This window comes from Hyperolius riggenbachi, chromosome 6, assembly GCF_040937935.1.
Source record: "Hyperolius riggenbachi isolate aHypRig1 chromosome 6, aHypRig1.pri, whole genome shotgun sequence".
In the NCBI taxonomy this organism is placed as follows: domain Eukaryota; kingdom Metazoa; phylum Chordata; class Amphibia; order Anura; family Hyperoliidae; genus Hyperolius; species Hyperolius riggenbachi.
Window position 1 is genome coordinate 31,923,211 of NC_090651.1, and position 20,120 is coordinate 31,943,330.

A 20,120-nucleotide genomic window follows, 5' to 3' on the forward strand; every position below is an offset into this window, starting at 1 on the left:
ACCTGTTTGCAGTGTAGGCAGCCAATAGATCCCTCTTTGATCAGATTCGATCACAGAGGGATCTATCTGCTGGTCGATCTGGTGGCAATCGACCAGTGTATGGCAGCCTTTACCTATATCAGCAGTTGTTGATTCTGCTGGACCAGGTGTGCCTGTACCTCTGCCAACAAAACAAACTTTCCACAACAAAGATCCCATATTGATGATGCCACTAGTCCATTAGTTGTAATCCATTCATTTTTAAAAGTTGTTTTGCAAACTAACATGTCTGTCTTTGAATTCGTTTCAGGAACAGAAATGTAATTTTGGACATCTTGCACTGGGGCCCAAATCCTCTTAGCTATGCCCCTGAAGATATACTGTATATACTCGAGTATAAGTCTAGAAATTTATGTCTGATTCACTTTATAAAAGTATAGGGGTCGGCTTATACACGAGTCACGGACAACACTGAGCACACTAAGTAATGTGTGTACTGATAGTAACTTTCCCAATTGCAGCAATTTACCCAGTGGTGATACTTTGAGGAAAGGAAATGCCAAGAAAACACAGGTCTGAATGTCCTGGCCACAACAATTAACAAGGAAAGGGGCAGTGGGGGAAAATACTGGTCTGCATAAAAGGGAGTGAATAATTGCAGCACTTGGGGCTCTGGAGGAGTTATTGGCTGCACTTAAGGGACCGGAGAAGTTAATGGCTGCAATACTGTATGCAGTGCAGTCATTAACCCCTCCTGAGCCCCAAGTGCAGCCATTAACTTTGCTGGGTAGACTTATACTTGAGTCAATACAAATTCCTGCTTAACCCTCCTGGCGGTCTAATTAATTTCGCCAGGAGGGAGCGCAGCAGTTTTTTTTTTTTTCTTAAATCATGTAGCGAGCCCAGGGCTCGCTACGTGATAGCCGCTGCTCAGTGGCATCCCCGTTACGTCATTGGGAGTCCTGATCCACCCCTCAGCGTGGCCAGGCAGCGCACGAGGTCTGGGGGGCGGCGCAACGGATAGTGGCGATCGAGCGCGGGGTGGCAGCAATCGGTGTGCTGACGCAGCTAGCAAAGTGCTAGCTGCGTGCAGCAAAAAAAAGAAAAAGTAAGCAAATCAGCCCAGCAGGGCCTGAGAAAACCTCCTGCGCGGCTTACCCCGAACTACGTTTGGGGTTACCGCCAGGAAGGTTAAGAGGGTTGAATATTGGAGTCGACTTATACACGATGTCGACTTGTATTTGAATATATACGGTAGGAAGTTTCATACCTCCCAACCTGTTGAGATGAGAAAGAGGGACGCTTAGGCCACACCCCTGATCACGCCCCGTCACACCCCAAGTCACGCATACCATAAAGATTTCATGAGAAAAATGTTTTATAACTCAAGCCACACTGGTCCTTTCTACCCTGGTTCATTTTCCTTCATATTAACATTTGAAATTAAGAAATATATCAATTTAAGGGATGGGAATAAAGGTTAGAGTCAAACGCATTTTTCAGTAAATATATATTTACGTAGAAAGAGGGTAAAGTCCTGAAAGAGGGACAAGTGAGGAGGAAAGAGGGACAGTTGGGAGTTATGGGAAGTGATTTTGATGCTGAAACCAGAAAAATTGCTGTAAAAGTGGCCATCCTGAATAATGTGTTGCATTCTACTACATTAGAATCCTTTTATAGTAAACCCCAAGGGACCAGGAAATGTTTAAACAGAAAGTATTTGCAATAATTCAGGTTGGAGTGAGCTTGAGATGTCTCCCAGTGCTCCACTGCTGAATATATGCAAATGATCCATTGTTGTCCAAATGCTTAAAATAATGTTGCTAGTACTTTTTCACGTAAGTGGATTGCATATGGCCTGCTGTGAGCTAAACACACCTCCAGATCCGCTGGAATGCAATGATGTGTCAGCTTTTTAATATTACAGGGCCACACTAATCCATCATGCATACAGACTGTTTCGGATTGATTGATCCTCATCAGTGCATGGCATGGATTAATGTGGCTCTTTGGGGTAGGACGTGAAACACCCAGAGGAACAGAGTACCCAGCAAGCTCATGGTGACCCAGAACTCATTGGAGTTCTGGGTCACCATGAGCTTGCTGGGTAGTCTGTATATTAGAATTAATCATACATAGTATATTTAAACAGATGTATTTGCTGGGACCTAAGGACTGAGTTTACTAAAGACAGAGTTTCAGTATATCAGAGTTTACTATAACAAGATTGTACTGAATATGTCACAACAGTGCCTACTTAAAGGACTTAAATTTTACTATCGCGAAATAAAAGTAGGAAATTACAGTTCTGACAGAACCGACAGGTTTTGGGCCAGTCCATCTCCAAATGGGGGAACCTCAGTGTTTTCTTTGTTTTCAACAGCATTTCCTGAACAGCAGTTTAACTGCCAACAAAGTAAGATACCAGCTAGCCTCCCTACTCACTTTCACGCTATTTTGTAAGTTAGACTTTGCAACTGCTGTTCAGGAAATGCTGTTGAAAGCAAAGAAAACCCTAAGAATCCCCCATGAGGAGATGGACTGGCCCAAAGCCCGTCAGTTCTGTCAGATATTAACTGCCTACTTTTTCCGTGATAGTGGTCCGTCCTTTAAGGTTTCCTTTTAGCCCTGACCAAACATTCCAAATATTCATTTTTTGCCTTTTATTCCATACTTGACTTTTACCATATAATTAAGTGAAGATTATGAATTGTTGCATAACACACAAGTGTATCTTTAGGAATTTTATACTTCAAATACTGCTACAGGATCAGTGATGTACTTTATTACTTTATTTATTGTATACATTTATCCAGCAAGGACACACAACCAAACACAATGAAATAAGCCCGGTTTGTCTTCCAGTTGTGGCTCTGCAACAGAAGAAGAGCAATTAATGAAGTTTGTGATAATAATTGGAAACCAAACATGAGGTTTTTCCAGGAGACGAGCTTCATCTGTTGAGAAAACAGAAATCTATGTATGGATCGGAGAGAATAGGAGTGTTCTGTCTTCTGCAGTGTCTTACGTACCACCCTGTTTATTTATTAACATGAATCTGATAGGGGTGGAAAAACAAACTGCGGCCTAAGTCCCATTAGCCAGCCCAGCCTCAGACCTCCAATGATCACCTGTAGGACCTCGCGGACACCGCACTGATATGCGGAAGTTATATCCCTTCTGCATATGTAGAGCAGTGGTTACGGGGTACCATGCACCCGCTCTCACTGGTCGACGGCTGATTCTGAGGTCTGACGCTGGGCTGGCTGCTGGGATGATGGTGAGTGGGGGGTCCCTGTCACTACATACACTGTGGGGCACCTGTCACCACCTAAACTAGGGGGGTCCCTGTCACTACCTAAACTGGGGGGCACCTGTGTTGGAGGCACTCACAATCTAATTCCTACCATAGTCCTAGTCTAATGTCCCACCATTGCTAAGTTCATGTCAATTTGGCTCTACCCGTGACCACACCCACATCCTAGTCAATGGACTAGATGGGCTTCAAAATAGCCACAGTTAAAATGGGAAACGCGAAGAATTTTCTCTTTAGAACTATAGAAAAATCACTAAAATCAAAACGTGGACAGTGCAATACATGTGTTATGTAAGTAGAGCAAGTATTTATCTACTTACATATGCGTTTTTTTTCTGAGATAGTGTAGCTGACAGCTCCTCTTTAAGAAATGTTTATAGTATGTGTGACTAGGGGTGTGCCGGAGGCATGGTTGGGGGTGTGGCTTAAGTGTCTCTTTATGATCTCAAATGGTTGGGAGGTATGGATTCAGAAATTGGGATCAACACATCAGCCATAGCATTTATAAAAGAATAAAGTCAACCATTGCTGAAGCTTGGTGGGCCAGCTTGCTCCATTCTACCCAGATGTTATTAACATGGTGATCTCCGTATAGTGGATGCCAGGGTGCACCGAGTCCGACTGATAAACAAGATTATAAATAGTGCTTCCTGGAAAAGCCTCTTACTTGTGACCTTTTGTACACAAGCTGTGCGGATTTAGTGCAGGTTTCCAGGCAACTGAATGACTCCTGTATTCTAGTGTACGTTCGCTGCAAGGTAAGGATGGGAAGGAACTCATCATCTCACAAGGAGGTAGCAGCCGATGAATGAGATCAACTTATGAATGAACCTTTTCACTCAGCTGTTTAACAGAAATAGAAAAAAGTCCAGTTTAAAGGACCATTACAGCAACAACAACAACAAAAAAAAAAAAAAAAAAAAAAAGGTAAACAGTAGTGGTAAGCACTACAAGTAAGTTGCTATTTAAAATGTAAACTAGCTAGCGCTTGGGGGGGGGGGGGGGGGGTTAACTTACCTACGTTGCCACCAACAGCTGACGAGTTCCATATAACCCCACCTCTGGGTTTGGAGGAGGAAGTAGAGTAGAGTTACATGAGCCTTGAGTGGAATGCATCAGCTGTAGGGGGTAGGCAAGTTAACACAACCCCCCCCCCCCCCCCCCAATCGAGGGCATCACCATTTAATTTCGATTATGAGTAGTTACATACTCATAGATACCTGTATTACTCACCACTTGTAAGCAGTTAAAATCAGACAGAACCAACAGGTTTTGGACTAGTCCTTCTCCTCATGGGCAGAGATGGGCTTCCAAGTAGAAAGCCACTCAAATTCAAAATTGTAATGAGGGTTGATTAAGGCAGGTGTGAGCATGGGAGACAAGGGGTTACTTACTCAGAAGTCCGTCGGGCTCCTATGCGTATCACTCCACTCGCACGCGACCTATGGGACGCACTTCCTCCTTCAAGCCAAAAGGAGGAAGTGCGGTAGTGAGTCGAGGAACGCGTCCCATAGGTTGCGTGCGAGTGGAGTGCTACGCATAGGAGCCAGATGGACTTCTAGGTAATTAACCCCTCGTCTCCCATGCTCACACCTGCCTTAATCAACCTTCATTACAATTGTCAAACTCGAGTGGCTTTCTACTCGAAAGCCCATCTCTGCTCATGGGGGATTCCCAGGGGTTTCTTTGCTTTCAAAAGCATTCCTTGAACAGCAGTTGCTAGGCCTAACTGCCAAAATAAATGTGCAAGAGAGTGGGGAGGCTGGCTAATATCTTACTATTTTGTCTTAAAGGGAACCTGAAGCGAGTTAAATTATTTAAAATAAACACATGACGTAGCTACAAATGAATATTACATACTAACCTCGCCGTCAGTTCCTCTCAGAAGCTCACCATTTTCTTCTTACAGTGATCCCTTCCAGTTCTGACTTTGGCCTCAATTCAGCTTCTCTCCTGTCTTTAATAACATTTCTAGAGTTATCACCATGGTGATAAGGCATGTAGGCCTCAATTCACTAAGCTTATCTCCTGTCTTTAATAACTCTAGAGTTGTTACCATGGTGATAAGGCATGTAGTATTCAGGAAACATTTGACCTCAGGCAAATCTAAAGTTAACTCTTCTGTCTAAGTTAACTCTTTAATACTTAAAATAACTCCAGAGTTAAAGAGTAACTGTCAGGCTGCAGCAGCTAATTTAAACCTCTATTCTCCTGTGTTAAACAGTTTAGACGGAAGCCAAAAAGGCAATAGTGAAGATAAAAATCTCTCTTACATTTGATGTGTGCTTATCAGCAAAGCTGTTAGACCCAAGAGGACGCAAGCCGCATACCATACTGCAAAGCATTATGGGGCCCTCCCCTCGGCTGCTAAGGAGAAGTTACAGGTTCAAGTTTCAGCAGCTTGTAACTCAGTCTAGCTCACAGCACTAATAAATCTCGGGCAGAGTACACTGCAGGAGTCCGCTATTGTTCCTAGCCACATGGCTAATATTAACTGCACACTAGTGTTATTCAGTACAAGCTTTTCTGTGATCAGGAAGCAGGCAGGACATGACAACACATTTGGCTTCATAGGAGACAGACAAACATGGAACCTGCCATAGCTGTCAGGAGCATCAATCTCTGCATATACTATATACCAATTCTGTGAAGTACAAACGTGGACAGTGAAATGCATATGTAATGTAAGTACAGCCAATCTTTAGCTACTGATATATGTGTTTATTTTCTCTGAGACCTTATACCTAACAGCTCCTCTTTAAAGACCGGCTGTTCATTAACTGTGTGTAAAAATAACTACAGAGGAGGTAACTTAACTACAGAGGAGGTAAATTAACTACAGAGGAGGTAAATTAACTACAGAGGAGGTAACGTAAGGAATAAAGAGCTAAGACTCTTACTATGTGGAGGTAAGTTTTCTCTTGCCTTATCTCCAGCATGATCTTAGTGAATTGAGGCCGTAGTATTCAGGAAACATTTTACCTCAGGCAAACCTAAAGTTAACGCTTCAATCTTTAAAATAACTCCAGAATTCTAAAGTTAAAGACAGGCTGTTAATTGACTGCATGTGAAAAAAACTACAGAGGAGGTAACTTAACGACTGAAGAGATAAGATAACTCTCTCACTGTGAAAACATATCTCTACACCTTAATAAGGCAAGACCGGTGTGGAGGTAAGTTTTCTCCTGCCTTATCTCCAGCATGATCTTAGTGAATTGAGGCCTTTACCTCAGGAAAACCTAAAGTTAAAGCCTCGTACACATGCTGTACTACAGGGAACGACGGGTCCGTCAGATCTTCCCGCTGGGCGTGTGTACAGTCGGTCTGCAGACTGATAAGGCTGTTTCTGAACGATCCGCTGAGCGTGAGATGAGTATGGAGGCTGTCATATGTATTTCCTTTTAAATTACACAAGTTGCCTGGCTGTCCTGCTGATTTATTTGGCTGCAGAAGTGTTTGAACAACACCAAAACTAGCATGCAGCTAATCTTGTCAGATATGACGAGTACATTTGAAATCAGCGCCGGTAGACTTGGGCGCAGGACACAGCTGGTATATGGCTGATCCTGCTTCTACACAAGTCGGGGCCGTTTTAATTACTATTCCCCCGCCAGGCCGCCATGGATAGTGGGGGAATGATATAATTCGGCTTTCAGCGATTGCTGGAGGCCGAATTATTATGTTTAAGCAACTTCAGCTTCGTCTTCTGACGGAGCCGACGTTACTCACTGAGCGATGCAATAGGAATGATTCCTATTGTAGTCTATGGAGGCGCCGGCTGCGTCCAAATCTAGCAGCGCTGAAGAGCACTGCTCCGGATATGACAATAATGTCAGAAACACCTGATCTGCTGCATGTTTGTTCAGGGGCTATGGCTAAAAGTATTAGAGGCAAAGGATCAGCAGGCAACTGGTATTGCTTAAAAGGAGAAAAAATTGGCAACCTCCATATCCCTCTCACTTCAGTTGTCCATAAAATTCCCAGACCGCCTCCCATACACATTGAATGATCACAAGACACAATTACTTTATTTTCCAAAATCGTATTTTTATTTTTTTTATAATCAAGTGTTACAAAAACGCACATCAAGCTCTTGGCTGGGAGAAGGGCGATGCGGTGAAGTCGCCCATGCAGGATCGCACTCATCCGCAGAAACACAACCGTTCTGCTGCATATTCCCAAGGCAGGAAACTCGCACTCCACACATTATTCTAATCTCCATACACAGGTATAAGGTTACAAGCTTCTGTGCACAGAGAACCTGGGGCCACCGCATAGCTACATGGATTAATGCAAACCACAATGGAGGGTTATGAATGGGATATATACAGGTCTGACAAGATTCCCTGCTTTCAAAGTAAATGTTAAAAAGAATCTGTAATGAAAAAAACCCTCTGGGGGATACTTACCTCAGGAGGGGGAGGCCTCTGGATCCCAACAAGGCTTCTTCCCCCATCCTCCTCCGTTCGAGTGCCGGGACCCCGCCGGGAAACCCCCTCTCCCCCCCCCCCCCGGACTGCGGCAAGATAAATATATACCCACCGCGATCCTCCGCTGGTGCACTAATGGTTCTTCCTTCGGGCTAAGGCGAAAATAGCTGAGGCCGCCCTGATACGCTCTACTGCGCAGGCGCAAAGAACTCGCGGCGGCGCAGTAGAGTGGATTCGATCGGGCTCAGCCATTTCTGCCTTAAAGGAGTCATCAGGAAATCGAACAAATGTAAAACACGCATGCCTGCGTGTAACTAACCTTTTTTGTAGCCTGATCGTGCCCTCCATTCCCCGTCCAAATGTATAATTTTCGTGCGGTAAGCCCCTACCTCGAGGTCGGGCTCCCCAGAACTACTGTGGCAATGCAGGCGCAGTATAACTTTAGTAACAGTGGGACGCTGGCGCAGTGATCTAATGTGTGCAGCCGTACGCTCACCTCCTCCCAGCACACTCCCACAGCCGCCGCCTAGACTTGATTGGAGTACATTTGGATTGGAGTGTGCTGGGAGGAGTGGGCGTGTCTGATGGGTGGCGGCAGAAGTGGAGGGTTTGGCTTGCGAGTGACGTAGGCAAGCTCAAACCCTCCTCCGGTGCTCCACTACGCGTGTGCAGCCATACGTGGACGTACGGAAGCACGCAATGCACAATAACTTCCCTCTGCGTTCCAAGTACAGGAACAGGGAAGTTGTTAGGCCAGTAACAGTATTACTTCCGGGGCACGAAATACAAATGGCCCGAATTGCAGAGCCGGTGAAGCCCCGTGGGGGGAAAAAAGCATGCGATCCAGCTCAAATTGGGCGACTGAACAGCGGCAGGTAGGCCATTTATATTGAAAAAACTTTGCTTGATAACTCCTTTAACTCGAAGAAAGAGTCACTAGTGCGCCTGTGAAGGATCGCGGAAGGTAAATATATCACAGCTTGTTGAGGCAGTTGCGGGGGAGCCAGCGCTGGATTCCCCAAGGACGGAGATGCCTCATTGGGACCCTGAGGCTTCCCCCTCCCGAAGTATCCACCAGAGGGTTTTTTTTTCAAAATACAGAGTCTCTTTAAAGGGAAGGTCCGAGCAACCTAAAAATAAAAAATACACTTACCTCGGGCTTCCTCCAGCCCCTGGCAGCCATCCTGTGCCCTCGCGCCAGTTCCGGTGGCTCCCGGTCCCCTTCAGTGCAGATGCCAACCTCGCCAGGTCCGCATATTTGTGAGCTCCCCTGTGCGGCTCACCGACGTCATACGGGCAGTACTACGCAGGTGCAGAACTACTGTGCCTGCGCAGTACAGTCCGGATGATGTCAGTGCGGTTCTGAGAGCCACCGGCGGGGAGCGGAGCTGCAGCGAGGGCACAGGAAGGCTGGCAGGGGGAAGCCACAGGTAAGGATTTGATTGGTCCATTTTCAAGCTGCATACATTTGCATAATCTTGCATCAGCATAATGATTTGCATCTCATTGGCCAAACGTATTCCTCATACAGGGGCCTAACGACCCACTTAACATAGTTTTAGCACAAGATATAGACTTCACGGTTATCTGTTCATACAAGGTCTCCATGTTTACCAGATAGAGTGCAATATAAACGTATTTTAGTCTTATTTACATATAGGTGACTGCAAAATTATGTCAATATATGCAAAGTTCCCAATTTCAGTATGGAATGCTGCTGGCTTCCGTATTTGGGGAATTTGCACTAGACCGGTATTGTCCGTTTAAAATCAAGTTGGAAGAGCCGACATGCAGTAAAAAAAAAAAAAAAAAAAAATGAAAAAAAATCAAACATACGGTACATATTAATAAATCGTTTTCTTGCAATATATATTCGACATAGATTTCTAAATATATAAACTGAATATGATGGTGTCAGGCCTGTATTTGCCTCACAGGAGCCTATAGGCACAGATGTCCCCTTCATGAACCTACAATCCCCCACCTAAACTGCACTGCAAGTGTGCTGGCTGGCCCAGCTGTCACTTCTCACTTACTTCCCTTGAGTTACAGGTGCCCCTTAGTATTAGGTAGCCAGAAGTACCCTCAATAATAAGTAGCCAGAGGTACCCTTAGTATTAACCACCCTGGCGTTCTATTAAGATCGTATTTTTTTTAATTATTTTTTTTTTAAATCATGTAGCTAGCCTAGCGCTAGCTAGAGGATTCCCCCCTCCCTGCTGCATCCCTCCCACCCTTCCGATCGCCGCCAATCAAACCCACCAGGAAATCCAGTTCTGAACGGGATTTCCTCTAGGGCTTCCCCCGTCGCCATGGCGACGATTGCGACATCGTGACGTCACAGGGAGTCCCGATCCACCCCTCAGCACTGCCTGGCCAGGCTGCGCAGGGGTCCCGGGTGGAGGGTGGGTGGGGCCTGTTACGCGTCGGGAAGCGGCGTATCGGCAGCGATCGTGTACAACACGCAGCTAGCGAAGTGCTAGCTGCGTGTTTAAAAAAAAAAATTTGCAAAATCAGCCCACTAGGGCCGGAGCGGTGCATGTCGGCGGTCATGGACGAGCTGAGCTCGTCCACACCGCCAAGGAAGTTAAGTAGCTAGAGGTGCTCCCGACTGAAGGGAGATCTCGTCAGTAGAATACGGAAAGCTGGGTGAGTAGCCACTCATTCACACTCATCAGGACTCTGCATAGGGAAGGAGGGAGGGAGGTGCTCAGGGAGGGGAATGAGCCTCCTTTCAATCCTTTCCATCATTAAGCGCCTATAGGCACGTGCCTACAGTGAATATGGTAAATCCAGCCCTGGTTGGACCTTTACATAACAATAATAGTGGAAATTACAACCCTCAAACAGCTACTCTAAATTAAATGAAAAGGAACCTGAGGCTTTGAAATACTGGAAGGATAAGATCTACTATAGATTGATAATCCACAATTGTCTCAGTATAGTAGTGTGTGAATGCACCTTATGCGCAACAGTGCAGCCATGTTGTGTGCCTCCTGCAAACAAGGGCAGCCATTTTGTGAAACTCTCTACACACAAGAACAGCCTGTTTAAAAGTCCTCTACGAGCAGAGTCATTTCAGTTGGTGAAACCATATTCACGGCAACACAGCACATCTGCAGGAAGGAGGTGTATCTGTTTACATAACAAAATGGCCGTCCATACGCCAAGTAGATGCCAGACAAGTAGTGGCGTAACTAGAGGGGAGCAGCACCTGCGATCGAAGGGGGGCCGAGACCCGTGGGGCCCCCAACTACTAACCTTCCCTTCTTACAATACAGGGGACTATACTTCAAATAAGGTGTTTTTGTGGCTACACTTGTTATGGGTGTGAAGATCACAATGGCCACACTTGCTTTATGACCCTTGCGAGATGGGCCCCAAGGCTGTGAGGGCCACCAAGGGAAGACAAGGGAAGTGGTGGGGCCATAAATTGTAGTTACGCCTCTGCAGACTTATGGCTCAGGCGACAGAACCCTAATGGCCTGCTGGAAACAAGGTATGTTTAATAAAGGACAAGGAAACATGCTAGGTGTAAACTACATGAAGCTACCAATCGGGTATTAACTTCCATCAGTTAAAAAGCAGTGTCAAACTATGTAACGCTTCATCAGATTCTGTAGGCCATTATGTCCTCTGCATTGCTAACTACCGTATATACTTGCATATAAGCCAACCTGTGTATAAGCCAAGGTACCCACTTTCCCCTCAGAAACCAGGAAAAAGTGATTGACTCGTGTATATGCCCCTCCCCAGTATAGACCTCTCCTCAGTAGCCAGATGTTCCCCCAGTACAAGTCAGCCCCCCTCCCCATATCCAGATGTGCCCCAAGGATGAAACAGTGTCTCAAGACGCCACTAGATGGCATCATAGATATGAGACACAGCAACTGCCACACCGGAAGAATCCCTGATCATCGCTGACACATTGCTTGCATGCTGCGCTCCACAAGCCAGGGGACACAGGTAGTGTTGAGCAGCACACTCTGCAGACCATGTTGCAGGGGATGGGAGGGCACTGACACAGCAGAGCGCAAGCTGGTAAGAGCAGAATTACTAGTGCACAATCCTTACGCTCCTCTGCCAGTAACAAAACCTGTTTTACCATGCATTCTGCTTACTGACTCGCATATAAGCCATAGAGGTAACTTTTCAGCACATTTTTTGTGGTGAAAAATTAGGCTTATACGCGAGTATAAAAAAAGTTTACTTTTTGCAATTTTATTATTCTTGGCATTTTTGGTTAATAAGCAGATTATAAAGGTAAAAAAATACATTACATTTTGAAATTATTATGAAGGCAATAATGCTCACAAATTGAGCATTATAAAGTCTTTAATGCTCACAAATTGCAGCACGAAGCTACCTGCAGTGGCTCTGCCACATGCAACTATAAGAAATGTGGGGCTCAACGTTAAACTGGCCAAAGGACTGAAATATTTATGTTAGGATTATTGCTGAAAACGTTCCCAGGCCAGTTAGTTTATCTCATTATTGCCAAATCCAGGCAGAGAACATATGTACTCATAAGTAAATCTATTGATAAAACACGAGAATAGATTTTTGGTCAATCAGCTGCTAGTTCTGTTCCTCTCAAAGTAATGACTAGACAGCCCACGCCTGAGCTTGATTGATAAAAGAACCGGCTTATTCAATTGGGTATCATGCATTATTTCAGTGTTCAACACATTTAGGATTAATAAAGTGTTTTTTTTTAAAGGTGGACATACATCAGAAGATTATGGGCAGATTTGACCAAGAGACAAATTTATCTCTAATTGAATCTGATTAGAGATAAATTTGTGTCTTGGTCGACTCTGCCCATACACTACAGGCCGATTCCCGTCAGATTATAGCATGAAATCATCAGGGAATTGTCTGAGCCGCCGCTGTCCCCAAAATGTATAAATATATGTAGTGTGTGCATTTACACATTACCTGTCCTGTAGCAGTTTTCGCACAGTGCCCGTCCATCTTGGCGGGTAACAGCAGCATACACGCTAGCGGCGCATAGCGTCTGGCGTCAGACGCTATGCGCCGCCGTGACGTCAGGCGCTATGCGCTGCCGGTGTGTATGCGGAACCCGGCGAGATGGACGGAAACCGCGTGGAGACCGACACCGGACAGGTAATGTATAAATGCACACGCTGCATACATTTATGCATTGCGGCGGGGGTTTTGTCGCTTGTTCGCAAATCGGCTCCAGTACCGCCGCGCACCCGACCAACCAACTTCGGCCCGACATCTTGCAGCATGCGTGGTCGACCGGCTGCCAATTTTTGTCCTGAAATTGGTCGCTTTGTCGGGTGTGCACTTGGCAGCACCAATTTCCATCCAATTCTATAATTGAATTGGATGGTCGATTGGTTGGTTGGTCGGCTGATGTATGGCCACCGTTAGAGTTGAATATCTAATCTATCAAGAATACCTAAAGTTGGCCATAGATTATGCTCAGTAAAGGTGGCCATAAATCTCTCAACTTGGCGGCCGATCGACCATCTGACTCGATAATTGTCGAACTGGATAAAAATCGGTGCAGTCAAGAGCATGCCCAATCGACGATGCGATCAATTTTGAGCACGTATCGATCGAACATGCTGCAAGATGTCGGGCCATAGTGGGCGATCGGGTACGCGGCGTGCGATATTGGGACGAGCAACAACGTTACACCACTCCCCCCTTCAGTGCAGTATACCTTACCTGTCCATGTCCACCGCTGGCTCAGTAAACTTCGCATACACGTGGCCCACGTGGTTGCCAGCGTAACAGGGGTGCGTGTGTGACATATGCAGATTGAGGGGCAGGGTTGGGCTGGCGAGGCGGTGTCACAAGGCCGATTTCCGATCGGTTTCAGCATAAACTCAATCGGGAATCGGCCTGCGGTGAACGGGAAGGCCGACAGATCTCTCTCTTAGGCCCGGTTCACATTAACGTTAGAAACAGTAACCTGCCAAACGGATCCGTTCCGTTTTTATAGCCAGTGTGTTGTAAACTTCCATTTTACATTGGTCCCTATTGCTCTGCATAACCTTCCGTTTCAGGTCCGCTGCCCTCCGGTGTCCGGAAAAATAAGTGCTGCAGCATTTTTTTTGTCCATTCAGCGGAACGGACGCAACGATCCGTACGTCTGGTTCCGCATATAACGATAATGTGAACTGGGCCTAATCTTATTCCATTAGAGAGAGATTTGTCTCTTGGTCAAATCTGCCCATCATCGCTAGATTTATGGCTACCTTAAGGGCTGATTCACACGGACGCTTGGCGGCGGTCGGGGCGGCCGGAAGCCGCATTGTCCTGTGACTTCTCATTCGGGGGCGGCGGTACGGCCATCGTCGGCTTCCCGTCTAGCCGACCCTGGACGTCGCATGCGGCTTCTAGGGCCGGCCGAAACGACGTGTTAAATCGGGATCGGAACAGCACTTTTGCGCAATTGACGGTAATCACACTATGCTAAACTCTTCCATTCACTTGAATGGGAGCGTTTAGCAGACTAGTCCCGAACGCTTGGTGGTAAACGCGGCCAAGCGTCCGTATGAACCAGCCCTTAACCTGTGAACATTTATCAGATCTGTGGTTTCCTAGGTCTAAGTAAAACAGCCAGATATAAACTTAGAATAGATTTTCATTAGATTCAATGTGTTTCAATGTGTTTATCTAGCCTAACATCTATGGAAAGAAAGCTGCATAGTGTATGGCAAGCCTTAGAATGAACAGAAGTGCTTAGCTCTGGACTACAGACACTGCTTTCTAGAAGATGCTAAGCATCAAAGATACAAAAGCCTAACAGTGCCACCTACAGGAACGTAAAGAGTACTGATATCCAGAAGACCATACAGTCCAGTGTAATTTAAAGTGGATCCGAGATGAAAAACTAACTATAACAAGTAACTTGTCTATATATCTTATCTAAAGTTTAGTTAAAAAAAAAAAAAAAAAAAAAACTTAATCCCCCCTCCGCCTCTGAAATCAATGGCTAGTAACACCTCCCCCTCCTCCTGCCCAGACTGAGCACCCATGAGCCCTTGCTACTGCCAAGGCTCTCTGGAGAAGATGTGGGCGTGGCTTGTTTCATTTATAGGAAATTAGAGTATTAAAACAAAAAAGGATTTGGCTTGAGGAATGCCCTATAAACAATAGGAAAGGAACACAAGTATGCAATGAGTAAAAGTTCACCTCGGATCCACTTTAAGCTACTGTCCACTGCCCATAAACTATTTTTACTCCAAACCTCTATGAAATTAGGTATACAATGCACCCTTTGTGGTAGATGAAACTATTAATATCTTCCCGTTTACCCTGAACACCATCTTGCACCAGTAGATATTAGTAGGATAAAATTGACATAACATTCAATAAAAATGTGTTTTCCTACTTTTTATTACCCGTACAGTTATCATATTTGCTTTTGTGGACAAGTGATACAGTATTGCTGGTCTACAAATTACAAATTCCCAAAGTACAGTTTATCTGCTCTGAAAGCTGCCATGGCATTTTATTGCATAGCTGCTGTATTTATATATTAAAATCTAACTCATCTCTTTCTGCTTCCCAGCCCAGTACAGAGTTTACTAAACGTGACAACAAAATGTAAACAAAAGATAATGTTAGCACCTCTTCGAATTCTGCCAGAAGCTTTCCACTGAAGCAAGGAGCTTTCCACTGAAGAACAAAGTGCTGTGTTTTGCTACAATTTTTATTTGTGGTAGATTTTATACTGCAAATAATCTTTTAGAGCAGAGAGGACATTACACCTTGACATTTCATGTACACTGCTGAGTAATATGCAATCCTTACATATGCACTACATTAACCTGTTTATTATGCTTGCAGGCCACGTAGAAAATGGTCATCTTCAGAGCAAAAAAACCCCACTGAACTGAATGACTCAATGCCAGCAAAATCTCAGTATTTTGACGGGTGAAACTGGTGACCAATCAGAAAAAATCTAAGCTATGCTGAGACCAGGGAAAGCAGAAATGTTAAGAGGAAAAGAAAAAATGAAGCCATCCAATGTATGGACTGCACCAGCATTTCAGTTAACACATTGGTCACTGGTACAGGATATGCCACTTCTGGCTTCATGTGAGCCAAGCAATACAGCAATCCTGACTGCACCGGTATTTTAGAAAACGCATCAGTCACTAGTACAGGATACACTTCCGGCTTCTCGTGAGCTGAAAAAATACAGCAACCCTGACCACACTGATATTTCAGATGACACATCGGTCACCGGTATGCAATAGGTCACTTCCGGTGAGCTAATATGGCAACCCTGACCACACCAATGTTTCAGATACCACATCGGTCACTGGTACAGGATACATCACTTCCGGGTTCACGTGAGAGGAGTAATATAGCAACCTTGACTGCACCAGTATTTTAGATGACACATCGTTCACCGGTATGGAATACATCACTTCCGGTGAGCTGAGTAATACGGTAACGCTGCCCACACCAGTATATCAGATAACACATTGGTCACTGGTACAGGATACGTCTCTTCTTGAAAGCTGAGTAATACGGCAACCCTGACTGCACTAGCATTTTAGAAAACGCATTGGTCACTGGTCCAGGATATGTCCCTCCCTGCTTCACGTGAGCTGAGTAATATGGCAACCCTGGCTGCAACAGTATTTCAGATGCCACATCGGTCAACGGTATGGAATATGTCACTTCCGGTGACCTGAGTAATACGGCAACACTGCCCACACCAGTATTTCAGATGACACATTGGTCACTGGTGAAGGATACGTCACTTCCGGCTTCACATGAGATGAGTAATATGGCAACCCCGCCCACACCAGTATTTCATTTAACAGATCGCTCACTGGTTCAGGATACGTCACTTGCAGCGAGCTGAGCAATACAGCAACCAACAAAAAGGCTAAATTACCACAAAAGGTGGCATGTGATGATCCAAATACTTTGACGATAAGACGAAGCTAAAAATATAAAGCGCAAAAGTGTGCCGTAATGTGCATTTTAAAACCCCAAGTTAATTTTTATGCAATTAATAGAACATTATATTGTATTTATTATGCAGATGTTTTGTAAAAATATTAGTTATCTTAAAGTGATCCAGAGTGGAACTTATTGTCAAAAATCAAATATATAAAGAGGGAAGAAGGGAAACCTCTGGAACGCCATCCTCCTGACCGCCGCCACTGCCGGGGACACTCCTACATATGGCGACTGCGCTTCTGTTCATGCATCCATGCGAGCTTTGCAGCTGTGACTGTGCACTAGCATGGACCAACTCATACATGAGCAGGCCCTGCTCACACAGGTGCAGTGCGCCCAGTCACATGCTTGAAGATGAGCGCGGTCGCGAGCTTCGAATCAGGATTCCTGGGGGAGGTCCATGTTCAGCGATGGCTGACTGAAGGATGGCGGGAAGAGCCTCTACAAGGCTCAGAGGGTTCCCTCCTTTCAGGTAACTATTTGGCCTTTGACCTGAGGTTTGCCTCAGATACAATTTTTTTTTTAAAGGGAAATACCTCCACCACCAATGTATAGTCTCTCTCTAATTCTAACTACCGACGACTCTTGGGCAGCTGTAAAAGCTGGAATTCTGAATAGTAAAATGTACCTGAAATTATGTGACATGATGAGGTAAATGTGTATGTACACAACTAATCCTACTCAGAACCTGCCTGTTTGTAAGGGTAAATAATCCAGGACTCTACATCACAGTTGTGTGCAGTTGGGAGAAGCCAGGCTGCAGTGTAAATCTGCCTGGTAACAAACTAAAGGTCATATTTGTGTATGACTCTGCCAAACAGAATCAGGAGATTTGGGCTCCTGGGGCTAATAGACTATTTGGACGCCCCATAAACGCGAATGCAAAATATCACCTATTAGTCACCAAAAAGGAAATCTGGGCGCTCAAATAGCGGGCGCCAAGGGCGTCCTATCAAAAAAAATTTATTTTGAGAGTTAGTGTTTTGAAAAATATAATTTTGAAATCCATTCTGACAATTGTAATTTTGTAAATGATTGCTCTGAAATGTACTATTTTAGAAATGTATCGCTTTTTGAATTAATGTAATTTGCAGCGGAGAAAGGGAATTTTAAGGTTAGGCGTCAGGAGGGAGGTCTTAAGATTAGGCACCACCAGTGGGGTCTTAGGGTAAGGCACCACTAAGGGAGGGTTCTGTGTAAGAGTAGGATTAGGTTTAGTTGTTGTAAAAGATCAGTAATATTTACCAATGTTTTACTATGCTCATAACTGTAAATATATTTTGGTTTTCATTGTTAGACAATATTTTGCCCTTTTTAATACCGTTATTTTAATGTATTTATTATTCTATCTCAGATAAAGATGAAGAAACGATATATAAAAAATTGTTGTAGACGATATCTGAAAATTTTTAGGCATTTTTTTCCTGGCTCCCTTATTTGATGTATGCCTGCCAAACGGGAAGGGATAAGCAGTTCAGCAAACCAGTCTTACTCTGCATGTGACTTGAATAAACAAAGTGTGTCGGTGAGACAGCCTTCATTCTAATGCTGGATACACACCATGCGTTTTTGCGTTCGATGCGGCCATCGATACGTGTCGATTTGATTATTTTTCTGACCTGTCCGATTGAAGCTTCGATGGATCGTTAGGTCGATTTGCCATACTTTACATGGCATTCGACCTAAAAATCATCGAAGTTCGTTCGGAAAGGTTCGGAAATAATCGAATCGACGCGTATCGACGGCCGCGTGCGACGCGGAAACTCATGGTGTGTATCCAGCATAAGATCTGTAAACTTTTAAGCCAAACTATAAACATGCAACTCCAGGAAAGTCATATTTAGGATTAATTTAGGGTACAACAGTTTATCTCATTAGTTTAGATTAATTTTAAAGTGGACCTGAACTCTTGCACAGGACAGAAGGAAAACAAAGATAAATCCGCCGTGTGTTTTTCGAGAGTTTAGCCTAATTCACCCTCAACTGTAACTGATCACAAGGGTAATTTGATCTCAGCTGTGGCTGTCTCAGCAGAGCAGCTAATTTGTAAACACAGAATGTAAACCCTATTTCTGCTTCCATGAAAACAGGAAGTAGACACACTGCAGGATTTCTATCAGCTGTAACGAAGAAATGTTTTTCGTGAAATGTTATTACGCTGCTGTCTATCTTTTAGAGCAGAGAGGAAGTTGTGAGTTCAGGTCCGCTTTAAGCCGGTAGTGCATTTGGCCGTCATGTAGATAACAGTCTGCTTATGTTCCCCCTCCGACCACTAGAGGCCACTGGTGAGACAAGGGAGATGGAATCTATGATTTGAAAATGAGAATTGAAAAGATTGTGAGGAACAGGATCGCCATCAGTAAGCCAGATAGCTGCTACAGCAAGTCAGTCCTAGATTTCATCAGTGAAGGCACCAAATCTGCTGCCCTTTAACAGCAATCAGAAGTCCTCCTCTATCCGTGCTAAGATGCAGGCAGCAGACCCGGAATTGGCTGCTGTTATTTCTAAATAAGCACATTTAAAGTGTATTAATAATATTTAAATTGGAAGAGAACTGTCAAAATACCTTGTAAAAGGAATATGGAGCAGAGTACGAAAAAATAAGAGACCATTGTACCCTGAGGTACATCTGAAGGTACAGTTCACTGTGGAGACAGTGGACCTTTCAGTGAGTTGGACAGTAGGGGGCAGTAGCAGCTTTGTATTCCAGGCCCAGTGATGTGAAGAAACCCTCAGCCTGGCGGGTGATCAGGGAACAGATCCCACACAGGGAATTTAGAGGTTATAACTCGTCTTCTATCAGTTTCTTGGCAAAGTTTCCAGTGAGTTTTTCCTGAGCTTCCTTCATTGATTCAACCACTGGGGAAGAGAAATATATGATATTACAGTACAGTAGAATATATTATATTACAGTACAGTCGATTTTTTTGTTTTAATAGACCTCTTTGATTGGCAAAGAAGAGAGAGCACTGTTTAGCACTGAGCCTGTGGACAGGGTCAGGGGGTGTTCACTTCCGCTTCCCTGCGTGTCACGTGACTTCGATAGTGCCTCCTTTCAGCTTTGGAAGGAGGAAGCATGGTGTCATCTAAGATAGGCTGTGGAGCGTTTCGCGGGTCTCAGCCCGCTTCCCCAGGTCAATCACAGTGGCAATTAGCAAAGGCTGCTTTCCGTTCCGTTTCCACACATCCCCCCAAAGTGGATTTTGCTATTTAGAATGGTTGTTTCTTCACTATTGTGAAGAAACGTTTTGTTTTCTCATTGCCCCCCTTCAGGATCCATCACCGTTCTGGGTGTTCAGCGGATCGTGCGGAACGGATCTGTTCAAAACGGACAAATGTGAACGGATCCATAGGTTAAACATTGGATCCGTTCCCATCCGGGAACTGACCTTTTTTTAAAAAAAAGAAACCGTAACCAAGAATTAAACTTCATC

General features: G+C 44.7%; 1 protein-coding gene across 1 annotated transcript in view; it reads right to left on the bottom strand.

The window, feature by feature from the left end:
• Window positions 1–7,321: 7,321 nt before the first annotated feature.
• The window catches only part of TXNDC12 (thioredoxin domain containing 12), a 33,143-nt gene continuing 20,344 nt past the window's right edge, over window positions 7,322–20,120 (bottom strand). The window contains exon 7 of the mRNA XM_068239075.1: window positions 7,322–19,545. Within this exon, the coding sequence (XP_068095176.1) occupies window positions 19,469–19,545 (77 nt within the window). The 3' untranslated portion in view covers window positions 7,322–19,468. The remainder of the gene's footprint in view (window positions 19,546–20,120) is intronic.